The sequence below is a fragment of the Gossypium raimondii genome, chromosome 10, assembly GCF_025698545.1.
Source record: "Gossypium raimondii isolate GPD5lz chromosome 10, ASM2569854v1, whole genome shotgun sequence".
NCBI classification, from domain to species: Eukaryota; Viridiplantae; Streptophyta; class Magnoliopsida; order Malvales; family Malvaceae; genus Gossypium; species Gossypium raimondii.
In genome coordinates this window covers 11389245-11411905 of record NC_068574.1, presented here as the reverse complement: position 1 = coordinate 11411905, position 22661 = coordinate 11389245, and the positions used below count along the sequence as shown (strand labels likewise).

Here is a 22661-nt window from a genome sequence, read left to right as displayed (position 1 = left end):
CGAAAGTGAAGCCTCTTGAGCCACAAAATCTCTCAGCTCATCATTTTTAATAGCCTCCTCTACAATATCCTTCAAAGAGAAACAATCATCAGTCTTGTACCCCTTGACATTGTGGAAACTACATATATCCCTTGAGTTAAATCTTAACTGACAATGTTGCATACGTGATGGGCTCAGCAAAATGTCCAAACTTCTAACCTGATTAAGAATGAAGGTACTAATCTATTGTAATTCAATGTAGTAGATTAAACTAGTTTTCGTACTTGATGAGCTTGAATCCAAGCAATTTTATCATGTTTTAGTTAAGTGTTTATATTTTAATTTAAATTCAATAAAAAGTGTATTTTGAGTCTTTTATTGACCTTAGGGGCTACATGAGGCCTAAATGCGAGCTAAAATATTTAGTAAATGAGAAAAAACCATTCAAAGGCGTAGGAACTTAAAACTAGTCACTATGTTGCAATAACGAGGACTTCATTGTTGTAACATAGGGAGCAAAATGTCAGAATTGCTATACTGCCTTTGGTGAATGTCACGACACACCCCAAAAGCTACCATTGAACCATGCAGACTGTCTGCGATGTTGCGACACAGGGATTAGGGTGTTGTAGCATCAGCCTTGTACAGGAAACATTTACGAACTAGGGGCGTTTTAATCCACACAATGGAAATTAAACACGAGAACGTCAACTAACCTGGGGTTGAAGGCGACGACAACTTTAACTCTATAAATAGACTCTTAAAACATTTTTTGAGGACAACTTTTACATCCTAAGTTTTTCTTTGTAAATTTAGTTTTAAGTTTTTCCTTTATTTTAGGCTTTAGTTTAATTTCAGTTGTTTTCTATTTGTGTGCTTCAATCAATACAATTTAGGATTTTCTTAAAAATTTCTCTTGATTTTTTATTTATGTTTATCTTTATCATCAAGTTTATTGTGTTCATGAGATCATGAGGAAATAATCCTCTTATGGGGGATTAATGAGTGGAGGTGTGATTAACTAATTACTATGTAGGGTTTTATTAGCGGATCAGTTGTTTAGAAGAGGAAGAACTTAATCCCTAAGCTTGACAACCCTAGGAAGTCATTTAGGTGGGAATTAACCCAAAATTGGTATAGCCTATCTGTGAACATCTTATCCCCAAACCAGTCTGGAGTGTGAGGTCAAGAGATAAGTTGTTCTTATCGAATCATTAGTTTAGTGGAAGATCGAGAGATCCTACTAGGGTAATGACTAGTTGATTGAGTAGAAACCCGAAATAGGAATTAGTTATGACCACCAAAGCGAGCTAATCACTCATACCTAGAATTGATTAAGTTTATAAATTAGTTTTTCGAAGTCCTTTTTATTTATGTTTTTGTTATTTTTATTTCTTTATTTAAAGTATTAATTAGATCTATTTGTTTATAGGTTAGAATTAAACTAGTAACTCGCCTCCCTTGGGTACAATCCTCGGAGTACTCACCCACTTCGTTGTAACTATATTACAACCTGACCCATACACTTGCGAACACTGCATTGATTTCATATCTTTTAGTTGAAGTATTCATACTCTAGTCGTTAGTACGTCTGGAGGTGGTCAGGTACAAAAAGCATTTAAAGGAGTGTAAGCTTCAAATTTTCCATAAGGAACATACGTTCTTGTGTGCTCGCCCTAAGACTTCTGGAATGCCCTTGGTGATTCATTCTAGGAATGATTCCTCTATTTTTTCCCCCACATTGGAGCTGTAGACTCTAAGAAGGAGAACCTTGCTGACCACGCGTAACCTAGCGACCCCTAAACTGCTTATCATTCCTCTAAAAAGTACTGCGAGCTACTCTTTTAATTTCCTCCGCCACAACAAACTTATGTGCCCTCTCATATAATTTTGCAAAACTTTGCGGTCTATTTTCAATAAATGAATATTGCACGTGCTCATTTTGAACCCCCATAATGAAGGCATCAATAGCCCGTTGGTCTTCCAAATTTTTCGTGTTCAATGTAGCTGCATAAAATTGTTTCACATAGTCTTGCAAAGATTATCCATCTCTCTATTTTAGTGACATTAAACCCATTAGAGTGTTCATTATTATCCTATGAACACGAAATCTACGTAAGAACATCTGACCTAACTACGAGAAGTTCTCAATAGAACCTTGTGGAAAGGATAAGTACCAATCTTCTGCACTTCCCTTAAGAATCATTGAAAAAGCCTACACTCTGCCACATTTGAGGCCCTTAACACTTTTATATAATCATTATACTACATAAGATGTGCCTTGAGGTCCCTTCTACCTTCGAAAATTTCTTTCAGTACTTTAAACTCGGATGCTAGGCTCACAGTTGGCACTTCTAGAGACAAAAGGTTGTTAGAATAAAATAATCAATCCATGTCTTGCACATCAGGGTGTAATCCTTGAACTTATCTACGCAAAGCATCCATCTCATTCTGTCATGGCTTTGCATGTGGCTCCACAATCTCCTCTTGAAGAGGCACGACATTGCCTTGAAGATCAGAATGGTGGAACTATATCTTTCTTCTTAATTCTTCGTTTTGTACCAGCTCTTGGTGAAACAATTGATGTTGTTCAAACCTGATACTTCGTTGAGTCATCTGTTCTTTCATCAAACTTAGTTGTTCCTGCAAACCAAACAATTGTTGTGGCGATACTCCCTGATCAAAAGGGAAGGATAGCCCTTGACTAGAAGGGGCATTAAGATCAAATGAATTAGAAGCACCCCATTGGCCTGAGTTGACTAAGAATCGTTGAAAAAGCCTACACTCTGCCACATTTAAGGCCCTTAACACATTCATATAATCATTATACTACATAAGATGTGCCTTGGGGTCCCTTCTACCTTCGAACATTTCTTTCGGCAATTTGAACTCGGATGCTAGGCTCACAGTTGGCACTTTTAGAGACAAAAGGTTGTTAGAATAAAACAATCAGTCCATGTCTTGCACATCAGGGTGTAATGCTTGAACATATCTAAGCAAAGCATCCATCTCATTCTACCATGGCTTTGCATGTGCCTCCACAATCTCCTCTTGAAGAGGCGCGACATTTCCTTGAAGATCAAATGGTCGAACTGTATCTTTCTTCTTAATTCTTCGTTTTGTATCAACAGCTCCTAGTGAAACAATTGATATTGTTCAAACCTGATACTTCGTTGAGTCATCTGTTCTTTCATTATACTTAGTTGTTCCTGTAAACCAAACAATTTTTACGGTGATACTCTCTGATCAAAGGGGAAGGATGGCCCTTGACTAGAAGGGGCATTAAGATCAAATGAATTAGAAGCACCTCATTGGCCTGAGTTGCCTAAGAATTATTGAAAAAGCCTACACTCTACCACATTTGAGGCCTTAACACTTTCATATAATCATTATACTACATAAGATGTGCCTTGGGGTCCCTTCTACCTTCGAACATTTCTTTCGGCACTTTGAACTCAGATGGTAGGCTCACAGTTGGCATTTCTAGAGACAAAAGGTTGTTAGAATAAAATAATCAGTCCATGTCTTGCACATCAGGGTGTAATTCTTGAACTTATCTACGTAAAGCATCCATCTCATTCTGCCATGGCTTTGCATGTGCCTCCGTAATCTCCTCTTGAAGAGGCGCGACATTGCCTTGAAGATCAGAAAGGTCGAACTGTATCTTTCTTCTTATTTCTTCGTTTTGCATCAATAGCTCCTAGTGAAACAATTGATGTTGTTCAAACCTGAAACTTCTTTGAGTCATCTATTTTTTCATTAAACTTAGTTGCTCCTGCAAACCAAACAATTATTGCAGCAATACTCCCTGATCAATGGGGAAGGATGTCCCCTCACTAGAAGGGGCATTAAGATCAAATGAATTAGAAGCACCTCATTGGCCTGAGTTGCCTAAGTTTTCTAGCCGATCAATAAACCAGACAGCAAAGAGATCCATCTCTTAAGGTTGGTTACCAGTGTCAAAACCTCCTGTCTGGTCCGATGGGAAGCTACTGGGGAAATTCTCATTAGGGTGAGTCATCTTGTTTTTCTGATGATCGGAAGTTTGTCCATGCTCACTGCACCAAATTGTTGAGTATTTTTATGTGTTTGTCCTTCAAAGAGGCTAATTTTCCTTTTTATATGATACCGTCCCCTAGATGTGACGTCTTAGGTAGACCCCCATGTACGTCAACACATACCCTACTCTAGGATAAACATGTGTTCCTTAAACATGAGTTCGCTTGCATGATGATACGAACCCATCATGGGGGATGCGAACACCTCACGTGCGAACTCATGTTAGCCAATTATGCAAGCTATCATAACTGGATCGAGTTGGTCCCAATTGGGTACCCAAGTCACAAGTTGATAATGGTGTACACCATAACTATTAATATATATTTGCATCTTTAAAGATTAAACCAAAATAAATATATAGAAATATGACGTAATATAATATTTTGTATTTATATTAAATAAATAAGGAATACGTAAAGGCAATTTGGATAGTTTAACCAAAGTTGATTGATTTTGTTTTAATTTTTAACGTATGTCATTTACAAATATTTATAATTATATTTTAATAATTGAGAGTGAAGGATAATGTTATTTGAGATTAATCGATTTTCATATTTCACAGCATAATACTCTTGTCTTGTCGTTAGGAGGTTATTCATAAATATTTTTAATTTTAAATGTTAACCTTAATTATTACTCTAAACTTTTCAGTAGTAGATCTCTTAATGTAAAAATTGTTCCAATCCCATATTTTGAAAATAAAATTGTCCAATTCGATTGTCGCTGGAGCTGGTAGGGGTGTGGCGGTTCTAAAATGGAAATACTAACATTTGGTTTTTTATAATTTGTAAATTTTTAAGGTAATATATGTTAAATTATCATTTAAAATATAAAATTTTAATTTAATCCTTTAAAAAAGTATAAAGGTATAGGCAATTAAAATGTTAAAATTTTATTTTAACTCTCATAAAAGTATATAACTTAATTTAGCCTAAAAAATATTAAGTTTCACCCTTATTCCATATATATAATATTATTATATTTGCATATATTATTTTGTGTATTAATGCATTTTATTGTATTAATTAAATGTTCATCAAAACCAAATTATAAGTCAACGAGTACACCTGACATGTTCTGATTTGTTACTATTTTTTTCTTAACACCGTTAAAGGTAGGGGTCAAAAAGTGTAATGAAACTATAGTTCAGGTACTTAAAATAGAACAAAAAATTTAGATACCAATATAAAAAATGAGTATAATTCAAAGACCAAATAGTAAATAAAGCCTTAAATATAATATAATATAATTAATAAGAGAAGGCGGGGCTATATTTCTAATATGCAAACACTTTAAAATTGTTGTTATATCGTTTGAAGTAAGCATTTATTTGTGGTACTTTATCAAGTTGATGTTCAAGATGTACGGGGTTCTTGATTGGATTTTCTTTTTCTAGAAACTCATCAGGTTCGTCTCTCTTCAATGATGACCAAACCAGATTTCTTTGTAATTTTGTAATTAGTCTCGATTATTTCCTGCTTATTTTTCTAACTCGTATCCAGAAGCTGTCCTTTGAACCAAAGAAAGTTATATAGCAAATGAAATTTGAAATCTGTTACCAAAATATATCATTTACTTTAGTTAGATAAAGGCCAAAGGAAAATACAAATAGATGATAATAACCAAGAAAAAAAAAGGTAAATAGTAGTAACAGCATTTAGTATTACACCAATGGGATAATTAGTTTTGTATGGATTGCTTTAGGTGGGGAACTAGGCTAGTCTCTCAGCAACTGAGGTCTCTAGATGCATATATATATATATATATATATTCATAGTCTTTGATTCTTCAGCTAACCTGAAAGACGAGAAGGACAAGTTAGTCTCTAGAAAAGGAATTTATTGATTTGCTCCTGTGAAAAAAACAAATGCAGATAATTAAGATAAAATATGTTGGAAATGACAAAAGTACCATCGGCATGTTATCCAAAATCCAAAAAGACCAAAAGAGTCGAAAGATTTGAGATTAGGATTAAGTAATTGTAAGGAGTTAGGTCTATAAGAACATTAAATGTAAAAGACCACAGAAATTAAGTGATAGACCACAGAAAGAAATGGCGGGGGGCACATGAAGATTCCCTACTTTTCTGGATTTTCTTTTATGGACCCACTTGGGTACTTGAGAGTTTTCAATGCTTAAGGACTTTGGGGTTGTGGGTGTGTGGAGCTGGAAGGACAAGGACGTCATGGATATGCGCATGTATGATAATTCTAAGAACCACGTTTTCTTTAAATCCACAACTACATCAACAAAAAAGCTTGACAGCTGCATTTTTAGGAATGTGATTCATGCATATGAAAGTGGCCTTCACTTCTTGGTTATCTATAGTGATTGTGGATAGGTAGTGAATAGTAAGTAGTAAACTCACAGCGCTTTAGTTGGTTGGATATGGATAAGGGTAGCGGCCAGACTCAATGTCTTTGAGATCCCTGACTAGGATCTCATAGTGCAGCTTGACTTCCTCAACTGACTTTCCACCCACAGCCTTGGCAATGTTATGCCAGCGGTCAGGAGTGTCTTTGTCATATTTAGCCAGAGCCTTCTCGAACAGTTTGTTTTGCTTTGCCGTCCAGGAGGAGCCAGAGGTACGTGAGGAAGTGAGAGAATTAGATGCCATTGGTGAAAATCTTAAGTGAGAGAATTATAGGGCTGAAAAAGTAAAAGAAGTATGCAGGTGCCTGAATGTGAAAGCAAGGTGATGGAAGGGACTCTTAAAAGAAGATTTTATTTGAAGTTAAGGGAGTGGTATGGGAGGGATACTATGAAAGGAGCTCCTTATAAGCAGGAGGAAAAGTGAGGTGAGGTTGAGACAGTTGGGCGAATATATCCTCCAAAAGGACAGATTATAGTGTGACCCGTCCCCATGTGAACCACAAGACGGAGCAGCACAAGGAACAAGAAGAAAAGAATAAATATCAAAGGGCAATCTCTTGTTTTTTTTTTTTTTTAAATCAAACCGTACGTTATTCCTTGATGAGGTCAGTGGCAAGTGGAATTTGCTTTCTTAGTTATTGTCAGTGAAAAGAAATATAAGAGATGTAGATACTATAAGCTGGAGCAAACTCATCCAGTATTGTGTTCTTAATGATGCATCTGTTAAACTAACTACTCCTTAATTAGCTGAGGATAATTTAATCCATTTTCTTTGGTACGAAAGTGAAAGGTTTTCCTTGGCAAGTACAATAATTACTTTATCATAGTTTTGTTTTTTATTTATCCTATTCTTGTTTCACAAGCATGTGAAGAAATATTCCACTCTTGGTTACCCTTTGCTAATGGTTCTACCCAGTTTTCAGGAACTTACAACCCATTGGCATTGTTCCATGAGTGTCTAGACTAATCCACCTAAGAAATAATGCAGACAACATATTCATCCAATAAAGGAAAATGTTAAGATGGTGATATAGCTGTTGAATTATTTGCTGTGCTAAGGCTGTATAGGGGGAGTTTCGTTATCCCACCAGTTCCCAGTAAAGATAGCTAATACGCAGTTGACCTTCGGATAAGTGGCAATCGGTCTCACTTCTTTACAACTGACCTCTTTCTTTTCTTGCTTCCCTCCGTCACTCGTATTGTAATAAATGCAAATGAAAAATTTATAATTATTTAAATATATATTTATTGAAAGTTGTGTTAATTTTTAATAGATGTAATTAATCTAGTTAATTTTTAATAGATGTAGTTAATCTAATAAGCATTATTGGATAGTTACATTTTCAATTTTCGTTTATTTTGTACACCAAAAAGCTTAGGAAAAGTTTCTCCATTCTCCTTCATTATTTAATGTTCAAAGATTATTCTAAAATTCTTTATAAAATTTGATATTAATGTCATGCTCCGGTTAATATTTAATAGACTATTTTTGTTAGTGTAAAACGTATATAGTCATTGGGTTTCATTGTATCTTCGAGATTTATTTGTTAGTAACTCTTTTGTACACCAAAATATAGGTTGGGTGAATAGAACCTTAAAAATAGTAGCATAGTTACACGTTTTGAAGCCTTTGATTAATTTTTTATAAGTGTATTTTTATCCCTATGCACCAACAATTGTAAGGTTCTATTTTTGCAATTTTATGAGAAATTAAAAAAGGAGTGTCTTTTCACCGCGCATTCACATGCCTCTATAAGTATGATATTATGATATGGCTATCAACAAATGTGGTTGGATTGAGGTCAATGATCTTATTAGAAGATATCTTTATTATGAGAAAAGATATGTTAAATTTATTATTTTACTAGCGTTGCATGAATTATATTTTAATGGTTAAGTTATATTGATATTAATTATATTATGCAAAAGTATGGTTGTCTCATGATTATTTATTTGATAAAATCGAATATTAATTTACCATATGCATGATATTTTAACATGCATAATTATTATTGGTATAAAATTATGTAATATATATTATATACCATGCAGGAAGGAAAAAATATGGATAAAATGCAAATGCACGGTTGAGAAAGACTCTATAATTGGACAAAAGTAGTATTTTTTGAACGGTGATGTCATTGTTTAAACATTAGTTAAACAGGCTTCTATCTAGTAGAAGTATTATGACCATTCGGGTGAGTCTTCTCAAATCAAAAAGTTTTTCACTAGATCCAATATATACTTTTAAAAGATTGGATTGGAATGGTTTCTTGAATCTAAAAAGTACAACTTGATAAGTGATGTTGTTTTAAAGAGTCACTTAGGCACCTATTAGTGCATTATAAGTAGACAATAAGTTATTTGTCAAAAAAAAAATAGACAATAAGTTTGGATAATTGAAATTTAATTAATTCTATTCAATTTGTGAGTGAGACTTTTTAGTATAAAATTATTCTTTCTTTTTCTTGATATATATTTAATTTGATATATGAAATTATTTGTTTATTCAAATTATGATATAAGTAACCGCATTTGGATGTTATTGATGAGACATTATGTTAAGTGTATTCATTGCTATAAATGAAAATTTGTAGATCTATCATATAATATGAATAATCTTGGTTGGTTTTAAAAATAACCATTATTCTAAAAATAATAATAATAATCATAAGACAAATGAGTTTTCTATATGATTGCACATATTTTAGTCTACGTTACAAAATTGGACTAAAAGTGATTTTGACTAGAAATGAAATAAGTCGTATGTAATATGCATGGTTATTTCTAGTCAAGGTAGAATAGTGGAAAACATTAGCTAATATCACAAAATCACTATTCTAATATGAAATCTTCTAGTAAAATGTGAACTTGATAATTAAATATTTGAAAATCGAGATCGTATTGGTGCACATGGTATTTATATATATATAGCTTGGGTATGATCTATAATCTTATGGTTATATAATTTTGAGATATAGTGAAAATTTGAAATTCACCCATGAATCAAATATCTCAAGGTAATAGCAATATTAATGTTAGTTGACCCATTTAAGTGGTGTACATAGTTTTGACCATAGTCACAAATTGACTAATAATGCCCATAATAATTGTTGAATAAATACGTGATGTTATAATCAAATGATTGGACGATTGATGGCTTTTTAATATAACTATGCTCTAAAATAATATATAGAATGCTTTTGTGTTGAAAAAATAATGCTATTTGAGTTTGCATATGTGATAAGTTTTAAAGATCATTCATTGGACATGAAAAGAAGCTATGAAAATAATAAATATATTTTCTTGTTTCATTACGGATTTGAGGCCTCTTTACAACAACTTACTTGGTGAAAAGGACATGATGTATAGTTCCATATTGTGAAATTAATTTCTTGGATATCAAGATATAAATAATGTGGATAAATATGAAATAATCATGATAGGAAAAGATAAAAGTGATCAACGCAACTTTATAATAGTAGAAGTAATATCTTTCATAGCATTTTTTTTTTGTGAAAGAATAGATAATTGAGCATGGTGGAGATATTGGTTTTATGAACTTTCAAGACACAAATAAATAGGAAATTTCACCATGTAGTGTTAATAATTAATATAGACATGTTGGAAATTTGGAAATTTAGGGATGGAGTTCAAGCCCATACTATTTGAGTCACCCATGATGGAAGCTTGACTTAATGCTTGGTATAACGTCAAGTCTTGAATTTAATGAGACAAAGTAATATCATTAGTATGTGGCTGCTAGCACTATAAAATAATATATCACCCACGATAAAAAGTTTTAGATATCCATATTGTAAGGAAAAGGATGAGTAATATATTCTTAATAGATTCATAACATAAATGTGTTAGAGTGTTATAATTACGAAAATATTCTTGATGGGATCTACCTATTTGAGTGAAAGTGTGATCGCTTCTAAGAGCTCAAGGGTTTGGCTCTAACAAACACTTATGAAAAGAAGTTACAAACGATAGCCATAATAGTATCCTGGATACTATGTATTAATTGGTCTTGAAGTCGCCTATGAGATGTGCTTGGTTAATTATATCGAATAGTTAATTCAAAGTCTATTATGTAATTTCGATTAATTTTAACATGTTTTCACTAAGTGAAGGTTCAATAGTAAGACACATTCATTTATGCAATTGATTTTCAAGATTATCAAAATCTAGAATATTTTTAAAATAGAGGAGATTTTTGAAACATTTTCAAAATATGTATATTGTTTCAATAGTTGCAAATGAAAAGTTATAAGTAATCAAAAGTTATGTTACTTTGTTATTAACCAAGAGTGCCACTATTTAAAATGATGAGTTATGTTTCTTAAATACTGAAAGTTATGTCACTTGGTTAATTGATAAAAATTGAAACTATTCAAGTATATATCTATTGACTATCCAAATAAACATTTATCATATATTAATATTTTTACAAAGAGACACGAGAATTCCTATAAACAGAATCAAATTTCATTTGTTTCTACATCAAAAACTCGAAAAAGTTTCTTTGTTCTCCTCCATATTCTAGTGTTCAAAGATTATTCTAGAATTCTCTATAGAATTTGATATTCTTATTATGTTCACGTAATGCTCAATGGATTATTTTAAGCTAGTGCAAAACGCAGATAACCATTGAGTTTCATTGTATGCTTCAGTTCATTTGCCAATAACTCTTTTGCATACTAAAATATAAGTGGGACGAATAGAACCTTAAAAATAAGTGGTATAGTTACATGTTTTAAAGCATTTGATTAAATTTTCATAAGTGTATTTTTATCTTCATACACCAACAAAATGTCGAGGGAAACCATTATTTCATTATGAATTAGAAAGACTCTATAATTGGACAAAAGTAGTATTTTTGAACGGTGATGTCATTGTTTAAACATTAGTTAAACAGGCTTCTATCTAGTAGAAGTATTATGACCATTCGGTGAGTCTTCTCAAATCAAAAGTTTTTCACTAGATCCAATATATACTTTTAAAAGATTGGATTGGAATGGTTTCTTGAATCTAAAAGTACAACTTGATAAGTGATGTTGTTTTAAAGAGTCACTTAGGCACCTATTAGTGCATTATAAGTAGACAATAAGTTATTTGTCAAAAAAAATAGACAATAAGTTTGGATAATTGAAATTTAATTAATTCTATTCAATTTGTGAGTGAGACTTTTAGTATAAAATTATTCTTTCTTTTCTTGATATATATTTAATTTGATATATGAAATTATTTGTTTATTCAAATTATGATATAAGTAACCGCATTTGGATGTTATTGATGAGACATTATGTTAAGTGTATTCATTGCTATAAATGAAAATTTGTAGATCTATCATATAATATGAATAATCTTGGTTGGTTTTAAAAATAACCATTATTCTAAAATAATAATAATAATCATAAGACAAATGAGTTTTCTATATGATTGCACATATTTTAGTCTACGTTACAAAATTGGACTAAAAGTGATTTTGACTAGAAATGAAATAAGTCGTATGTAATATGCATGGTTATTTCTAGTCAAGGTAGAATAGTGGAAAACATTAGCTAATATCACAAAATCACTATTCTAATATGAAATCTTCTAGTAAAATGTGAACTTGATAATTAAATATTTGAAAATCGAGATCGTATTGGTGCACATGGTATTTATATATATATAGCTTGGGTATGATCTATAATCTTATGGTTATATAATTTTGAGATATAGTGAAAATTTGAAATTCACCCATGAATCAAATATCTCAAGGTAATAGCAATATTAATGTTAGTTGACCCATTTAAGTGGTGTACATAGTTTTGACCATAGTCACAAATTGACTAATAATGCCCATAATAATTGTTGAATAAATACGTGATGTTATAATCAAATGATTGGACGATTGATGGCTTTTTAATATAACTATGCTCTAAAATAATATATAGAATGCTTTTGTGTTGAAAAAATAATGCTATTTGAGTTTGCATATGTGATAAGTTTTAAAGATCATTCATTGGACATGAAAAGAAGCTATGAAAAATAATAAATATATTTTCTTGTTTCATTACCGGATTTGAGGCCTCTTTACAACAACTTACTTGGTGAAAAGGACATGATGTATAGTTCCATATTGTGAAATTAATTTCTTGGATATCAAGATATAAATAATGTGGATAAATATGAAATAATCATGATAGGAAAAGATAAAAGTGATCACTGCAACTTTATAATAGTAGAAGTAATATCTTTCATAGCATTTTTTTTTTGTGAAAGAATAGATAATTGAGCATGGTGGAGATATTGGTTTTATGAACTTTCAAGACACAAATAAATAGGAAATTTCACCATGTAGTGTTAATAATTAATATAGACATGTTGGAAATTTGGAAATTTAGGGATGGAGTTCAAGCCCATACTATTTGAGTCACCCATGATGGAAGCTTGACTTAATGCTTGGTATAACGTCAAGTCTTGAATTTAATGAGACAAAGTAATATCATTAGTATGTGGCTGCTAGCACTATAAAATAATATATCACCCACGATAAAAAGTTTTAGATATCCATATTGTAAGGAAAAGGATGAGTAATATATTCTTAATAGATTCATAACATAAATGTGTTAGAGTGTTATAATTACGAAAATATTCTTGATGGGATCTACCTATTTGAGTGAAAGTGTGATCGCTTCTAAGAGCTCAAGGGTTTGGCTCTAACAGCACTTATGAAAAGAAGTTACAAACGCATAGCCATAATAGTATCCCTGGATACTATGTATTAATTGGTACTGAAGTCGCCTATGAGATGTGCTTGGTTAATTATATCGAATAGTTAATTCAAAGTCTATTATGTAATTTCGATTAATTTTAACATGTTTTCACTAAGTGAAGGTTCAATAGTAAGACACATTCATTTATGCAATTGATTTTCAAGATTATCAAAATCTAGAATATTTTTAAAATAGAGGAGATTTTTGAAACATTTTCAAAATATGTATATTGTTTCAATAGTTGCAAATGAAAAGTTATAAGTAATCAAAAGTTATGTTACTTTGTTATTAACCAAGAGTGCCACTATTTAAAATGATGAGTTATGTTTCTTAAATACTGAAAGTTATGTCACTTGGTTAATTGATAAAATTGAAACTATTCAAGTATATATCTATTGACTATCCAAATAAACATTTATCATATATTAATATTTTTACAAAGAGACACGAGAATTCCTATAAACAGGAATCAAATTTCATTTGTTTCTACATCAAAAAACTCAGAAAAAGTTTCTTTGTTCTCCTCCATATTCTAGTGTTCAAAGATTATTCTAGAATTCTCTATAGAATTTGATATTCTTATTATGCTCCGCGTAATGCTCAATGGATTATTTTCGCTAGTGCAAAACGCAGATAACCATTGAGTTTCATTGTATGCTTCAGGTTCATTTGCCAATAACTCTTTTGCATACTAAAATATAAGTGGGACGAATAGAACCTTAAAAATAAGTGGTATAGTTACATGTTTTAAAGCATTTGATTAAATTTTCATAAGTGTATTTTTATCTTCATACACCAACAAAAATGTCGAGGGAAACCATTATTTCATTATGAATTTTCATTTAAATATGATTAATTAGATAAGCAGAATTAATATGTAACATAACCATAATATTAAAGAAATAATTAAAATATGATAAAAAATACTACATAATTATTATTAATTTGTCAAAATTTATATAATATATAATTAGCAAGCTTCGCTCTGTAACAACTTTGCTTTCAAGAAGTGTTTGAATCATCAAAAAGATCTGCCTTCAATCCATAACAATTTTGCTTCAAGGCAAGCTGAAGTCATAAAAAAAACTTTACCTTAAGGTAAGTCGGAAAATCAAAAAGCTTTGCTTTAAAAGTGAATTTTGCTACACTTAACCTGCTCAGAATATTTCTACTCTTCAAGACATGCATCATCTTTTTGGTCACTTGGCCTGTTTCAGTTTTTTTAAACACATAGTTTTGTTAGGATCGTCCACTCATTTATTAAGTCAAATATATATAAAAACATTATTTCTTAAAACCATCCAAGGCCAGCAGACGCTAGCTTCTTCCATGGAATCAGGACTGTGCATATAATGTAGCTTCATTCTTAATTACTCGTAAGGTTTCCGGTTATACATACAAAGGCATAATTTTGGTTAGATTTGAGGTCCAACATTAAAAAAGCAAGGTGAGTAGGGAATTTGTCAAAGGGTGAGCATCTTACTGGACTGATACCAAATCTTGGTAGATCTCGCTAATGAATGTTGTCATTTTGCGTCTTTTTTAGTCTGTCAACAGAGTGTGACCTTTGATTCTTCCACTCATTATTATTGCACGCAAGATCTCAATCCAATTCGTACCGGAACACAAATTGTTGATTAGAATGTGATGCATATCGATTCTCAACCACTGATAATGTCTTGATTTACTATGCAGAGGCCTTTTTCAAGTGGAACCTTGATCATGCGTATGTTTCACAATCACAGCTAGATTCCAGGAATTGCTTTCGGAGTATAGGAGGTACAGACATTTTTATTCGGTTTTTTGTACCGTTTTTTAAATTCGCAGAATAAGAAAGTACTTGTTTGTCTTCACTTGCCTCTCACTTTAACACGAGTACTTGACCAGTAAAACGAGGTTCCGGTAGCCATGGTTGTGAGAATATAGTTCTCTTTTGCTGCACAAAATCCTATTAGTTGGCGTAAAATATAATAAGAATATAGTTCTTTTTACTAATCATTGGATGACAATGGCTTGGGTAAAGGTGTAGAGAAGATGCACTTATAGTGTTTTAGTATCTCCTCTTGTTAAGATTTGTAATCCTTATCACCTCATGTCTTGTAAAGGAAACACAGATGGATTCCCAATTTTCCCTTGCTAGCTATTGTTCTCATTTAATGGTTCTGACTTTGTATTTACATAAAGAAGATGCCTCGATAGCCGTTTGGTTTCTCTTGTGGTTAGATTCCTTACTCCAAGGACTGAAGATGCTTGCAAACCCGTTCTCAAATTCAGTCGTTTATATATACTAAAGTAAATCCACTACTTTTGCCTAGTCATAAGCATGGAAACAACTCTTTTTTAGGACAAAAGAACACATGGTTTAGGAAAATGTTAATAACCAGTGATTCTGATCGAGGAAGCAAACGAACTTTCAATTATCTTTCTTTCTTTACAAAGGATACATAAAAGGCGTATGCTTACGGCTATTCGGTTTAGAAAAAGTTTAGATTTTAAAAAATTATTGTGAAAAAATGGGTCAAAATATTATTGGAGCCCCTATACTACATTCTAGATTGCATTTTGTTCCCTCTACAAAAAAATAAATAAATAAATTGTACTTAGATGAAGAAGCAAAATAGTCTCTCCATCAAAATTTAGTGTTGAATGTTTATTTTGGTATTTTATATGAGGCATAATAATAACTTTACCCTCAAATTTTACACTTTTAATCAATTTAGTCCCTATTCTTTTATTTTGACCAAATTGGCCTTAATCTTTTGGCACTATTTTATTTTATATATCATTTCAACAAATGGCTTAAATTTTATAAAATAAAAATAAAAGTTTAAAATCATAAATAAATAAAAAGTTAATTCCAATAATGATGAAATAAAACTATTCAAAACTAACAACAGATTATAGTCTCATTTTCCAGCAACAACAGTGATATTGTAGCTATTTTCAGAGATGATGAAAATGATATGAACAGATCGGATCGATCCACAGGTATTGGCACAGTATAGTTATTTTCACTGCTAGACCAAGAATAGGTGGTAGATCTAGTTTTAAATTGGGTATTGGTACATAGATGAGCAATTGAAGTTTTGTAGGTAAACTTGTTGGAATGGAGTATCAAAGGGATCAAATCCTTAATGGAGGCGTTCTGCAAGGCAACTATTTGGATTGCTTACCCCAATATTTTGTCCATAATAGTCGATCAATCCATGCTGAAATTACCCAAATATGGAAATGTGATGATGGTTTCTGTATGTCTGTTGCATGCGTAATCGAAGCCTAATGAGGGTTTTTTTTTTCTCAAATTAAAAATTAAAAAATATTTTTTTTGAACTATCACAATGATCTTTTATATATTTTTCTAATAGTAATTCTCGGTACTATTGCTTGTAACATGGGCTTAATGATTCTAAAACCTTCAACGATCAGTGAATCCACGGATCCAGTTCAACTCCTTTGGAAATATTACCTGAATGTTATTTCTTTCCTGTATTTCAAATACTTTGTACAGTATCTAACAAGTTATTGGGTGTTCTTTTAATGATTCAATACCCGCGAGATTATTAAAAGTACCGTTTTTGAAAAATGTTAATAAATTCCAAGATTCATTTCGTTGTCTATTAGAGACAACCGTTTTTTTTTATTGGTACTATAGTAGCCCTTTGGTTGCGCATTGGAGCAACATTACCGATTGATAAATCCCTAACTTTAGGTTTTTCTTAAATTGAACCAATTAAAAAATATATCATGATGTGCTTATCTAGAGAGTAGTCACTTCAAAGTCATATATGCTTTTTTTGGCATAATACTTAGAACTATCCATAACCCCTAAATAAGGGGATAATGTGCTTTAACGCACTTGAACCCAAATTCTCCTACATTGACAACAACATCCATACCAATCGAGCTAAGACTCAATGAAATGTTTTAATTTTTTTAAAAAATATATTCTAAAGATTTTACTAATACTTTTATAAAATTTATAAAAATGTCAAGTAATGTCTATTAAGGTAATATTAAAAAGCAGTGCATTCATTTATTAATATATTCAATTATAATTTTCATAAATATAATTATCATTATTATCATTTTTCCTATTTTTCATCATGTTTGAAAATAGCATTGCTATTACTAGAAAAATGACTAATTGTTATAAAATAAAAAGATGAAAGTAAAGAACAAAGAAAATAGGAGAGCAAAAGAGATAGTGTATTTTATTAATCAATCGAATATTTACAAAGCTTTCTCTAAAGTCTCTATTTATAGGCATAATAAGTATAAATGAAGTAGAGATCTACTTCAAATCACTATTAGAATTTAAAGCACATCAAAACTTATTTTGATCTTAATGGACATCCACTTAATAAAATATTCATAACTCTCCCCTTAGATGTCCATTTTGAGATAATATATCTCGTTAAAACCTTACTAAGATAAAAACCTTGTGGGAAAAAATAATCCTAGTGAAGGAAAAAGAGTACATGTAATATGTTGTCTCATTAAAAACTTTACCAGGAAAACCCAATGGGACAAAACCTCGGTAAGGGAAAAAGAGTACAACGCGTATTTACTCCCCCTTGTGAAAATATCACATACTTTCTCATATTCAATGTATTCAATCTTGAATACTAGTTTTTCAAATGACTATTTGAATGTATTTGCTAAGCATTTATATCACCATTCTTTTGAAAGTAATGATTGAGGGAAATTTTGGGGGAAATATATTTTGATCTCTTCAGGAGTTTCAACAATAATCATAGCAAACTTTAATCATGATTCCTCTATAAAAACACGAATAGGTATTTTGGATCATTTTATAACCCTCCTTCAACTATTATTCACTAAGTCAAATTTACCACATATGTTCAAATTATTTCAATTCATATAAATGAACAATTTCTCGATAATTTAATATGCTTTTGGCATTCTAAATCCTTTAAGGATTTTTGAATATAAACTTTACACTATATAATAATCCATACAATGTTGTAACAACGACCATTACACGCAAGTTAAATATTTTATGAACAGTTAGTTTAATAATATATCTAAAGGTTATTGTATCCACCACAAAAGAATACTATATCTTTTCATAATCAATGCCAGGGCTTAGCGAAAAACTTCATAATTTTATTCCGCTTTTGCAAAACTACTTCATTTGTACCCTTACTGGCTTTATACATTTAGATATTTGGACTACTGGTCCAAAAACTCCATGAATTTAATTGTACTTGAGTAGAGTCTTTTTATTTTGACCAATTTATTCCACATCTATATTTCTCAATAGATTTATTCAAGATCCTCCTTTTATTTCATTATTTCAACAATAATATTGCATGCAAAACCATTGTCGACTAGGTTATTTATTCGGTCCACATTTTCTCGAATTGACATAATTTATCGAGATTTCTTTATTTTTATTACTTTAATCTTCAGTTTCAGGTGCCTGAATCTCTTTTGGAGTTTTACTTATTAGTTATGTCTTGGATCTCTTATGAAGCACTCGCCTTCACTATATGACCATCTAATAGAATTTTTATCTTTGGAACCGATCAATCTATTATTTATTATAACTGATTATCCTACTAGAACTTTGATTCAAATTAAAATATTAGATGGTATATAACACTTGGTTATTCTCATTAAGTTTGTAAATACATCTGATAGTTAACTTATAATGAGTCATCCTTGTTGAACTTCTGGTTCAAATTACTGTCCCCCTAACTCATTACAAGTTATTATTTCTCTCCCCCTAATGGCCTGCCACACGAGCGTGTAGTAAACTGTGTGCGACAAACGGCCTAGCACACGTGCATGGGAGAAGCGAAGGATCATCGCACACAGCTTGGACACACAGGCTTGTCTTAGGCCATGTGGATACTAGCTGTATTTTTATTCTCTTTCGAAGCATCACACGGGCTAAAAATGACTCACACGACTGTGTGAGGCACACGGTCTGGTCACACAGGCGTGTCCTAAGCCGTGTGTACCCTGAAGTTTAATTTTCTTTAAATTTTGATTTGCACATGTGCTGATAAGGCACACACGGGCTATAGACACGGTCGTGTGGCCCAACATGGGCCTATACAAGAACGTGTCATTTCTTTAAAACTAAGGTTTTATTTTTTAAAATATTTTATTGTCTTCTTCTAGTCATGTCGTTTGCCCCCTTTCTAAACCCTAATCGTCGTTGTGCTTTTCAAACCTCGTCACCGATCGCCCACCGTTCCTTGGTCGGCCTTTTATGACTGTTGTTTACACCCTCGTGTTTCTCCATTCAAGACTCCACAAATGCCCATCATCGACCTTCTTTGCCCATGCCCCTTATCTATCCTCCTCGATTTTGTCATTCCCTCCGTTCGACCACCATTCATCCTTCTCCCATCGTGAACAGCCCTTTCACCTCCCACTTCCAAACCGACACTGCAGTCGAGTCCCCTTTCCCCTAAACCCCTTCCAATTTCACAAATGAACAAAGATCAAGCCCGTAGCAACACCCAAAACCCTGATCTCCCCCTGACGCAAATAACCATCCTCTCCCTAAGTCACAGTCACCCACACCAACCCTACCGATGCGTACGACCTCAGTTCTACCGACGTCCTTCCCTTGTCCTTTCCTTTTCGTCGAAACCCCAACTCCGATCACCATTATCGTAGCTCGTCTCCGCCTCCGTCGACAGTACCTACCCCAACCATCGTTCGGTCCTTACCATTTTTTCTTTTGTTATTATTTTATTTCTTATACTTAATTATTTTATTGTTACTGTTATTTTATTATATTATTATTAGATATGGTTATTACTTTATTGTTATTAGCTTTAGAGATAGTAGTATGTATAGTGTTCTGCTTTTCATTGTTCTGCATGCTTGGCTTATTATAGTTTAGACTTTTATCTTTTATTTATTTATTCATCAATGCTTTCCTATCAGTTAAATTTGTGTTAGAATCGGCTTATTGTGAGATGCATTGCAATTGGTTTATTATGTTCATATTTTTCTGCATATGCTTTCTTACTTTGCTTGGATACTGAAATAGTTGTTTTCCATCAATCATTTCATGGACACCATGACAAACACGAGAGGCAAATCTAAGGTTTCTGTTCCCATTTTGAAAAAACATAAAACATTGTGCTCGACTTCGTCCTCGGCCCCTCATTCAATTGCAAGACATCTGTGTCTCTAATCATTATTAAATCCACATGAGGACCAATATCAGCATCTGAAGGCGCGGCCATTGGGTTTAGGTCATTGCCTAGATTGGGAGGGCCTTAATCGACACAGCTCTATGGGACCAATTTTTCTCCATCACAAGCTGACTTATTCAGAGCTCACACAGGAGTTATGTTCTACATTCTTCCTTCAACATGCGATGTCGTAGTGGGATGAGCCGCGTACTGTATCATTTAGACTCGAGGATGTTGTAACACCCCTAACCCGTATATGTCGCCGAAATAGGGTTACAGAGTATTACTTTAACAGTATAACATAAAAACATTTACATTCCAAAAATTTTATATATCATAGCATAATTCATTCAACCATATGCATATCATCCCTAATTCGAGCCCTCGAGGCCTTAGAAACACTTTAGAAACGATTCAGGACTAAATCAGAAACATTTGAAACATTAAGGAAAAAGATAGAAAGTTTCATACTGCAGGGGTCACACGGTTAAGACACACGCCCGTGTCTCAGGCCATGTGGGCGTCCGAAGTAGGGACACATGGTCGTGTCCCAACCCGTGTTCGTGCCCATTTAACTCACTAACTTGGATCACAAGGCCAAGCCATACGCCCATGTGCCAGGTGGTGTAACACTCAAAATGCAACATTTAAAACCTACAAGGGACGCACGGCCGTGTTACATGGCAGTGTGTCACATATGGCTGAGACACATGCCCGTGTCTCAGACCGTGTAGACAAGAAATAGGCCAAATTCAAGTCATTTTTTCACCCAATTCAAGCACACGCTTATAAGTCATTTGCATATATAATCAATCCTTAAAACATACCTAAAACATGCATAATAAGATCAAATCGAATACCAAACTCTATTCAACCAATATGCCATATAAGCACCTCAAATGCAAACATACAATTTATCTAAACATATACATGTACTTAACACATTTCATTCATCAACACTTATTTCATTTTCCATTACATCATAACTTAACTACACTTATACCATTACAAATAGTTCATATCTACCTCAAAGCATAACTCCACTTAGTCTCATATAAACATACCAAATATGGTCATACCAAACATACCTAAACATATGCACATTTAAGCATACCATATTAGAATCATGCCAAATCAAAATAACCTTACCATTTGGACCACTTCTCACATGCATCAAAGTCATCTAAATGACACCAATATAGACATTACCAAATGGTTCCAACAACCAATATATATACATATCATATTTCAATCATGCACATCTATTCAAAACCTTTCCAAAGCATACTATAACTTGACAATGTTGAGGTTAATTCATTACCTACTATTTTGGTCGTTCAAACATACAATAACACATTGTCAAAATGACACGCATCAATAAGGCATCAAAAGTACCAAGGTTACATCGACCAAAATGACATATACATGCCAAATTCATCAACTATTATAAACCACAAGTCCACCTATACATGCCATTATAACCTTGATCAATACATTAGAGTCTACCAATCTAATCTCTGGATAGTATGATAGGTCTCTGACAAGCTTCCAAACCAATCGAGCTTCCGATAATCTGTAAAGTAAAAGAAAGATAACTACGTAAGCAATGAATGCTTAGTAAGCTTGTAGAACATGAAACATAACTCATCACTTCAATACTATAGTACATAGATTAACACCTATACTTTAAACTTGGTATAATCCTATTGAACACCATTCAATTCACATTTGAGTATATTCATCAACATCACATATACTTTTCATATATAACATATTGGGATTTATAAGTCGTAATACATAATCATCAACCTTTTCATAAGATCATGAATCACTCTATTTACTTACTTTCCTTCCATTCCGAATGCTTAGCATAAGCCTAAACAACATTATTATTTCACTAATTAGTGTATATATCCATGTTATAGGTAAATTCTTTCATAGCATAAATAGACTTCACACATATAAGTACATCATTCATCACATCAAACCTTTTATAACATCATAATGCATCCAAATTATGAACTTACCATTTCATTCCCTTTTCTTACCCATTTCATATACATAGTACAGCCATAAGCATAAACATCAATCATAACCACAAGCTTGGCACAAGCCTAAGCACATCAATAACACATGTTAGTTCATTTAAACATAACTCATATGAATTTAACATGGATAACCATTATACTTGAGCATGATTCAATTGGATTTATCATCCATCATAACATAACATGATTTCCATGTAGCTCACCATTTCAATGTATTTTATACATACATGTCTTGTTTCATATTGAACACTTAC

At 32.3% G+C, this 22661-nt stretch overlaps 1 protein-coding gene across 1 annotated transcript; it reads right to left on the bottom strand.

Moving 5' to 3' along the window:
- Window positions 1–5577: 5577 nt before the first annotated feature.
- LOC105778694 (protein RADIALIS-like 3) lies at window positions 5578–6872 on the bottom strand. The gene is made up of 2 exons (XM_012602450.2): window positions 6407–6872; window positions 5578–5835 (listed from the first exon to the last, which is right to left on the bottom strand). The coding sequence occupies exon 1, from the start codon at window positions 6653–6655 to the stop codon at window positions 6413–6415; it is 243 nt and encodes an 80-aa protein (XP_012457904.1). The 5' UTR covers window positions 6656–6872; the 3' UTR covers window positions 5578–5835; window positions 6407–6412.
- Window positions 6873–22661: the final 15789 nt, after the last annotated feature.